Below are 9,657 nucleotides of genomic sequence, written 5' to 3' on the forward strand. Positions count from 1 at the left end.
AGGAGTCAGGTGGCTGAGCGGTAAGGGAGTCGGACTAGTAATCCGAAGGTTGCCAGTTCGATTCCCGGTCATGCCAACTGACGTTGTGTCCTTGGGCAAGGCACTTCACCCTACTTGCCTCGGGGGAATGTCCCTGTACTTACTGTAAGTCGCTCTGGATAAGAGCGTCTGCTAAATGACTAAATGTAATGTAAATGTAAAGCACATCCATGCAGCTCAGTCACGCTCCGCAGGGTGTCAAACACCCCAGGCATTCTCTGATCGGAAAAGACGTTATAGCACATTCCGTCATATTTTAAAATATAATATAAAATGTGTTGCACTGAAATACAAATTTGCCTCATACGATCTTCTCGAGAAGCAGTAAGGTTATAGACCTATTTTTTTAAATGTTTGTGGCAATGTGAAAGATGGAAGGGCCTGACTTCTTAAAAGTGGTCGTCATTGATTAATCCAGTAGGAATGTGAATCTAGATGTGGGGCTCCTGTGGAGAAGGACTGATGAAGGCCAGGCTGCTGCACACACTACATGGGTTGATTAATCTGTCTGTGTGCCTTGGGGGTCGTTCATGACTCATGAATCACTGGGAACCATCAGTAGATGCCGATATGGCCAAATTACTCTCTGAGGATTTATACAGAAATCAAAGGACACATTTAATAAAAATAAAACACATTGTTGCAAAACATCAGAATATCTGGTGTATAGTAAGATTCCCGAGGTTTTAATTAGATTGGCTTGAAACTTTTGTTATAAAGTGGGCAGGCATAATCCATATAGGACTTTGCTAAAGCAGTTGTTATTTTGTCTGCAACCGTTTCCTCTCCTCACGCCAACTCAGAGGGAGACTATTAAGTATTTATACTGCTCCCCCTGTCACGCCACAGGGCTGAACCGCATCGCCTCAACACACGCACACGCACACACACACACACACACACACACACACACACACACACACACACACACACACACACACACACACACACACACACACACACACGCAAACTCACCCACACAAACACATACACAGTAGGCCGTCAGGCTTCTGAATATTTGCAGCCCTTTGCTGCCACACTGTGTTAAAGAAAATAATTACAATTCCATTGAAGAGTCACAAAATAATTCTAATACAGCAGTGGCCAATAGGGAATTTTTAACCATAGAGACTATTTCATTGGTACTGACAGTTGTTACTAAATCCCAACATTAAAACATACAACGCTTAGGATTTTCCCGTTCTCACGTCAATTCAAACCAATTCGTTAAAACGATGCAAACTGCGATACATCGTTGAACTGTACAACGTTTTTGAACATACTGTTTAAAGAAGGGGGAGGAGCAATGAGATGGACTGACGTGCACGCAAGAGGCAGAGAGAATCTAGTATCGAACAGGGCATCTAAGTACTTGTTGTTGTCGCTAGTAAACTAAAATATTATAACATAGCTAGCTTATTGCTTCAAAAACATCGGACATTTGCTTTTGAAATGACAGACCTACGGCATCGTGGAACGGCAGAAAACGAGCTACAACAGCAACAGTCTGATGACAAGGTAGGAGAGCATTGACTTCTAACGGGTTAGTCTAATTCCTGGAATTTACACAATCCGCGGTCAAATTTATGTCAGGTTTTAGCTTGCATACAATAACAAAGGATCTCCGCAATGATAATCGTACGTTACTGACACAATTGATTGAGATCATGCCTCAACAATCAACATCCATTGTTTAGGCCAACACAACATGCCCAGTCAACGTCCCAAGGAGCTATTCCACTCAGCAAATAGACTGTGTCCAGTCCAGTTTAACGGTAGCTAGCTACAACCTAGCTATTAACATCAGTTAAAACATTAACACACATTTCTCACGTATAACACAAACCTAAAACCACAACGATAGTTTGCCAGTGCCTAATGTAAACTGATAAATATGTGTAATCATGTGGTACCAAATTATGTTGCTCCCTATATTAGAAAAGGGGCGTGGTGAATTTGATTTCTAATTTGAATGGTTGAGATCAGATGGGTTGGTACTATGTGTACATCACAAACATGTCCGTCAGTCAAGTGTATTAGGAACTGTGAAGTTAGTAGAATGTAGGCTATAGTCATTTAGCAGACGCTTCTATCCAAGATGACGTACATGTGGATATTTGAACCTGCAACCTCTACTGAGTACGTCTGTTCTCAAATGCACCACCTGTGAGTTATACCCATTCAGTCTCCTCAGTTTAGAGCCCAACTATGCAGTTTCAAGAATAGAGGAACACTTAAAGTTATTATAGTTATTACGAACACAGGCAGAGATGTATACATCTGCTTGGGTTCCCTACATGCCCTCTCCCCATACAGCTGGGCCTTCTGTGCATCTTCATTAGATTAACTTTGGAGTTATGCTGCTGAACGTCCCTCTAATTCATGGCTTCATGCGTCTCTGCTTAAAATAAGCAGCAATGCATCCATTATACTTCCGTTCATCTGCCCGTGGTTGCTGCCTTTCCCAGTCAGGCCTCTACTGGTCAGATTAAGTTTATTGATCTGCATTATTGCAGTTGCCTGTTGTTTGGTTCTGTCAGTTTAGAAACACTGTTGCAGATTGGAGTTTATAGAGGAAGCAGACTGTGTCCACTCACCTCTCTTTAAGTCTCTCCATAGCTAATCTAAAGCTTTGTTACACATTAGGAGATCCATAGCCTAGCTAGAGTAAACCCAAAGTAAATCTCCTTTTATTCTGTTATGTCCGATGTTGTGTCTATGTGCTTGTATCTTACTGAAGGCCAAACAAGGGTTCAGAACACAAAATACGATAAGAGTATAGAATCCTAAATGACCCAAGGGCTAGATGAGGGTATTGTTAGGGACTAACACGGAGGCCAGTGCTACTTCGTTCTTTACAGGAAGCATGAACTGGGGTCGCCGGAGGAACGCGAGTGTTGTTGATGTGAAAGAAGGAGGTATTTTTAGCTCTGGCATCCTGAGTGACGGGATGTGGTCTCCATGGAAACCCCTCAGCCTGGAGCGTCTATTGCTTTGATAGCCGCTCTCTGTCTGTCAGCCCTTGTGTGTGTGTGTGTGTGTGTGTGCGCGTGTGTGTGTGATACATAGTTCCATCCTGTGAGGATCATAGGGTAGTAGTTATCCCTAAAGGCCACATGGGGGGGGGGGGGGGGGGGGGGGGAGAGAGGAGAGAGAGGGAGAGAGAGAGAGAGAGACATGTCTGTCCTCTGGTAATGACACACTTCAGTGGCTGTTGCCATGGAGAAGCAGTTTGGGTCATCAAGATTCAAGCCATTTTAATAGCATGGAAACACCAGGTGGTTTCTCATCCAAAAATAGAACAATACATTAATTAAACCTTGTTGAATATTGCAGCTGAAATAAATATACTTATATGGTCATATTTTCTAAATGTTCATGTTAATAGTTTTTTGAACTATATAGCCTAAATGATTTGACATTGACATTGTAGCCTACATCAAAGTTAATATGTTTACTCTGATGTAGTCAAATTCAGATTCAGTCCTTTTCACATTCATGGCTGCATCTACTGCAGGAGCACTAAGTAAGATATGAGTTCTTGTGTCTTGGCTTGCATCCAGGAGAAGCTAACATCTGAAGCTAGCGCGTAGCGTCTGAACATCTGAAGCTAACGTGTAGCGTCTGAACATCTGAAGCTAACGTGTAGCGTCTGAACATCTGAAGCTAACGTGTAGCGTCTGAACATCTGAAGCTAACGTGTAGCGTCTGAACATCTGAAGCTAACGTGTAGCGTCTGAACATCTGAAGCTAGCGTGTAGCGTCTGAACATCTGAAGCTAACGTGTAGCGTCTGAACATCTGAAGCTAACGTGTAGCGTCTGAACATCTGAAGCTAGCATGCAGCGTCTGCTCACCCTCCTCCCTGTCCTTCCCTGCAGGGCTCTGAGAAGGAGGGGGGCTCTGACGGAGAGACCAAGCCTGACCCGGGAGTCCCAGAGGTGCCTGTGTCCACTGACGACACTCCTGAGGTCCTCAACAAGGCCCTGTCCGGACTGTCGTCACGGTAACTGACGAGCTATCAGCTATTTGTTTGTGCCTTACCACGTCAAGTCCTTACCAAGTCACTGCTTATTTTAAGTGTGTGTGTGTGTGTTTCCACAGATGGAAGAACTGGTGGGTTCGAGGGATACTGACTCTGGCCATGATCTCTTTCTTCTTCTTCATTATCTACATGGGCCCCATCGTTCTCATGATGATAGTACGTGATCCCTCCATTCCCCTACGATTTGATTTGATTTTGATTTTATTCGTATCCCCATTAGCTGATGCCAAAGACACCAGCTACTCTTCCTGGGGTCCACACAAGAAAAAAACGTACCAAACAACAGATAAAAAAGGAAAAGCATGTAACAAAGAAGAAATCAACATACAAACAACAGATAAAGGAAAAGGAAAAAAACATAGCAAAAAAGAAATCAACATACAAACACCAGATAACTAAATAACCTAACCATCAACACACAAAGACAACAGATGGCAAATAGGAAAATGAGTAGATAAACAAGGTCGTGTTGTTACGGGTGTGTGAGTGTGCGTTCAGGGGCTGTGTTTGTTGTAACAGATGTGTGTGTTTTTAGGTGCTGTGTGTGCAGATAAAGTGCTTCCAAGAGATCATCACCATCGGCTACAGCGTGTACCACTCTTATCACCTTCCCTGGTTCAGAACGTTGAGCTGGTGAGGCCACACACACACACACACACACACTCTCACACACACACACACACACACACACACACACACACACACACACACACACACACACACACACACACACACACACACACACACACACACACACACACACACACACACTCACACTCACACTCACATTCCAGTATGTGTCATTGACTGAGATGATGATAATGATCTTGTGTATTTGATTCCATTCCAGACTGGCTGAGGTTAGTTGGGTGGTTGTGGGTAGCAAATTTGCTGTTGTGATAGACATTAAGCCGTGCTAAATGATAGCTATACTGTATTACTTACAAATGAAACAAGTCTGTAGTTTGTCTGTAGCCATTGTAGTGCTAGCTCAGTGGTCGCTATGCAGTGAGTCTCGAAAACCTGGTGTGGAAAACCTAGTTTTTCTCTCTGAACCAGTGAGAGGACTGTAGCCTAAACACCAGGGTTTTCCAGCATGCAGAGTGCAAACGTCAGCCTGCGTTGCTTAGCTTGCAGTTGGTGTGGTGAAGGTATGTGTGCTTCTGAAACCTTCCCCCACTTCCCCAGGTACTTCCTGTTGTGCGTCAACTACTTCTTCTATGGTGAGACGGTGACCGACTACTTCTTCACGCTGGTGCAGAGGGAGGAGCCTCTTCGCATCCTCAGCAAATACCACCGCTTCATCTCCTTCGCCCTCTACCTCACAGGTCAGACGCTCGCCAAGCCCCTAGCAAACGCCGCCAGTTACGCCACCGCCAACTGTTCATAGAAAGAACGTGTCCTCCAGATGGCGGAAGTGACACCTCCTGTGGGTGTGGCTGCACTGTGGCCTACCACCGACCACCAAGGTTAGCCTGTAGTTTTCTGTCCTGTATACCAGCTCAGCCCTTCTGGACTCAGGGTCAGCTCTGGTGCAAGCTGAACAGCACGACTTGGTGAGATCTGCTGTGGGACGGTTTGTACCACACAGGATGTGGTGACAGAGAGAAGCCTGGGTGTCTTTCAGCAATGTCACAAGTCTATCTCTCTCTCACGCGCTCCTCTGCCTCACACACACCTCCCTCCCTTCCCCTCGCACACGCTCCTCTCTCTCCCCCACACACACCTCTGCCTCACACACTTCTCCCTTCAAGGTGAAAAGCAAATTAGGGCTGGTGCCTCCCTCCCTCCCTCCTGTTGGACCAGGAAGTGTGCTTCCAATCTTGTCATCCGCCCAGAGACATTAATGAATGAAAAGAGCTGAGTCTCGCAGAGTGAAGTTGTATGAAAACAAGTGCCAGGCCCTGGCGTGCAGTGTGCCCGTACTGCAGCAGGGTGAGGACACAGACTGATGTCAGCCCAGGGGAGAGAAGAGGCACTAAAGTCTCCAGTACCTTAATTGGATCCTGGTCAAATGGATGCAGGCTGATTGAATTGAATAGATTGATTTGAAGTGTTTCTTAATTTGTTGTTGACTGATTCTCCTGTTTCAGTCACTTCGGAGAAAGGAAGCTGGGATAATCCATGTGTGTGTCTGTGAGGGAGTCATTACTAACCTCTGTGTGTTTATGTGTGTGTCTGCAGGGTTCTGCATGTTTGTGCTGAGCCTGGTGAAGAAGCACTATCGTCTGCAGTTCTACATGGTGAGACTTCTGCTGTAACCCCCCTCCCAACCCCTCTGGCATACTGCATAATAACCAGAGCCCCCCCCCCCTCCCCCAGCAGAGGCCTGGGCCAGAACCTTCATTACTGGCCCTGCCTCAGCTTCTGTTACTGCTGCCTGGGCCCTGGGCCTGGCTTGGGTCCTGGTTTTAAACAGGACAGAGGCTTGGCTGGGGAACGCACACCGGTAGGAGGTGTACATCAGCCCCACGTCTTCCCTGTCAGGGCGAGCACAGCTGGCTGAGCGCCACGGACTGCAGGAACCGTTGGATATTCAGTGACAGTGCCATGCCAGAAAAAGGACACTGTGTTTTTATTTAATCAAGCTGTGTTTATAGATATATTTATAGTGTTTATATCTCTCTTTCTCTCTCTCTCTCTCAGTTTGGCTGGACTCATGTGACTCTGCTGATTGTGGTGACACAGTCTCACCTCATCATCCACAACCTGTTTGAGGGCATGATTTGGTAAGAGTTAGTCTTTGTTTCTTCTTTCTACTTCTGTTATTTCACCGCCTCTCTCTATCTCTCTCTCTCTCTCTCTCTCTCTTTCTCTCTCTGTCTCTCTCTCTCTCTCTCTCTCTCTCTCTCTCTCTCTCTCTCTCTCTCTCTCTCTCTCTCTCTCTCTCTCTCTCTCTCTGCTTCTGTCTGCCTCAGCATCTCAGTCTCCATCGGTGTCTCTCCCCCTCACCGTCTCTCCTTCTCTCTCTCTCGTCCCCTCTCTCCAGGTTCATAGTGCCCATCTCCTGTGTGATCTGTAATGACATCATGGCCTACATGTTCGGCTTCTTCTTCGGACGCACCCCCCTCATCAAGGTCGGACCCCGCGGCCACATGGCCCTCCCTGCGCCGCGACAACACGCTATCTGTGTGCATTCCCCCCCCCCCCCCCCCCCCCCCCCCCCCAGGTTGTGAGTAATGTTGCGCGTGTGGCGTTGTGGTTTCTCTAGCTGTCTCCTAAGAAGACGTGGGAGGGCTTCATCGGAGGGTTCTTCGCCACTGTCGTGTTTGGCATCCTGGTGAGACGATACGAAAAACGTCAACAACACCGCCACCAACGCCAACCCATCTACTGGTGTTCACCAGTCTATAAAATCCTGCCTGTCTCTCCCCCCCCCTCTCCTTCCACCCCCCTCTCTCACCCCTCCCCTCCCCCCCCCCCCCCCTCTCCGTCTCCAGCTGTCCTATGTGATGGCTGGCTACCAGTACTTCGTGTGCCCGGTGGAGTTCAACAACGACTCCAACCGCTTCACGGTGGACTGCGAGCCCTCGGAGCTGTTCGTGCTGCAGGACTACGGGATGCCCGCCATGCTGGAGTCTCTCACTGGCTGGGTGAGATGCTCTCCTGGCCCAGCTGGCATCGTCTGGCCCTGGATCTTGGGCCGGGCTGCTTGTTTGAGAACTTTCTAGATGTTCTGGTCGACTGGAAGTGTGCCTGTGGCTTGGGTCTGGGTAGGCACTTGAAGAACTCAACGTTTCTCTCCTTCCCTCTCTTCCCTAACCTCTCTCTTTCTCCCCTTCTCCTCCCCTCCCTTCACTGCAGACCACGGTTCGTCTCTACCCCTTCCAGATCCACAGCATCGCCCTCTCTGCCTTCGCCTCCATCATGGGACCCTTCGGCGGTTTCTTTGCCAGTGGCTTCAAGAGGGCCTTTAAGATCAAGGTGCGTGTGTGCGAGGATGTCGACGTGTGTGTGTGTCCGTGTCGGACCTTACTGTAGTCTCCTGTCACCCCCTGTTCTCTGCCCCCCTCTGTGCTCTGACCCTGGCTCCTGTGCCCGCTGCTCTTCCAGGACTTTGCCGACACCATCCCTGGTCACGGCGGCATCATGGACCGCTTCGACTGCCAGTACCTCATGGCCACCTTCGTCAACGTTTACATCGCCAGCTTCATCAGGTAAGCTGTGGAGGATGTAGGTGAACCGTACTGAATGGAGCGCTGTTGCGGATCAGAAGGGTTTAGTTCACGGGCTGGTTTGGTGGGTAGGTGTGCGTGCGGTGTGTGTGTGTGTGTGTGTGTGTGTGAGAACGGGAACGAGAGTCGTGAGTGCATGTTTTTATGTGACCTGGGCGTCCGACTCCACCGTGAGTGGGTGTGCGGTCAATGTGCGTGTCTCTCACAGTCCCCTCCTCCTCCTCCGCCCAGGGGCCCCAACCCCGCCAAGGTGGTCCAGCAGCTGCTGGCGTTGCGTCTGGACCAGCAGCTCGTCATCTTCAACTCCCTGAAGACCCACCTGACCGAGAGGGGCCTGTTGCAGGTCGGCGAGGAAGCTGCCTAGAGCCTCACCCTCACCCGCAGACGCCTGCTGCTCCAGTGGGAGGAGAGCAAGGATACAAACGAGGAAAAACAAACAACAACAAAAGTCTACGAAAGCCTTGGGTCATTCCGTGTTGTGTATGAATGTGAGAGTGCGTGTGTTATATTTTGTCCGTGTTTCAGGTTGTCTGTAAGTGACTGTATGAGTGTTGTCTCTCATGTCAACCATAGTACCTACATTTCTGCGTGTACACAGGATAACCTGTACCTCCGACGTGTGTGTGAATATTTGAGGGTACATGTCCTATTTTATATTTTGTGTTTTAATGCACTGCTCGAATATGCTGACACTGTGTCCGTGCTTATGTTTCGTTTGCTTCCGCCGTCATTGTATTTATATATCTGTGGTTGTGTTTTTACATTGATATCTCGCCATTTCATCCCTTTTGTCCGTTTTACCCCCACGGGAGACAGTGGGCTGTGTATGCCCAGCTGTTCTGGGGCATACACAGTCGGACCGTGCACATGTTTCTGTTTGTCAGTGTTGCTCCTGTGTGTCTCCTTTTTGGGTTTTGTCCTTTCGGCGCCATTTCAGGGCTTTCCGCATCCAGCCAGACCTTCCTGGAGCCATGAGGGGGTGGGTGGGGGGTTAGGGGGGATGGTGGTGGGGGGAGGGGGGGGGGGATGTGTGGACGGCTAAATTTGGAGCGTACGTTGAGGGATTAGTCAGGATTATTGAATGTGTCATTAGAGAGCAACACAATCCAGGTCGAGGAAGAAAGTGTTTCCCTGAGAGCGAGGTGTGCTCACACGACGTCGCACGCGTTACTGACGGGAGCAGCGTTCACAAGCGACGCGGTTTACCGCCCGCTCTGAGCTAAGTTGGTGTTTTGCAGTGTGACCGTGATGCCGACTTTGTCTCAAACTGTCACTATATGACCATGTGTTCAAGGTCAATTATTGTTCATCCATAGATCTGTGGAGGTTCTCATAAGAAAAGCTAAAACCACTGACATATGTCTATATCTATAGTTTTAACGATTACAATTTGTTACCA

General features: G+C 48.2%; 1 protein-coding gene across 1 annotated transcript; it reads left to right on the forward strand.

Annotated features, from left to right (window-relative positions):
• The first annotated feature begins 1,431 nt into the window (after positions 1–1,431).
• cds2 (CDP-diacylglycerol synthase (phosphatidate cytidylyltransferase) 2) lies at positions 1,432–9,231 on the forward strand. The gene is made up of 13 exons (XM_067228026.1): positions 1,432–1,557; positions 3,920–4,044; positions 4,143–4,239; positions 4,619–4,716; positions 5,272–5,411; positions 6,268–6,326; positions 6,730–6,812; positions 7,073–7,160; positions 7,295–7,363; positions 7,524–7,676; positions 7,888–8,007; positions 8,137–8,240; positions 8,490–9,231. Exons 1-13 carry the CDS (start codon positions 1,492–1,494, stop codon positions 8,620–8,622), a joined length of 1,335 nt encoding a protein of 444 aa, XP_067084127.1. The 5' UTR covers positions 1,432–1,491; the 3' UTR covers positions 8,623–9,231.
• The last annotated feature ends 426 nt before the right edge of the window (positions 9,232–9,657 follow it).

The sequence above is a fragment of the Osmerus mordax genome, chromosome 24 (assembly GCF_038355195.1).
Source record: "Osmerus mordax isolate fOsmMor3 chromosome 24, fOsmMor3.pri, whole genome shotgun sequence".
Taxonomy (NCBI): domain Eukaryota; kingdom Metazoa; phylum Chordata; class Actinopteri; order Osmeriformes; family Osmeridae; genus Osmerus; species Osmerus mordax.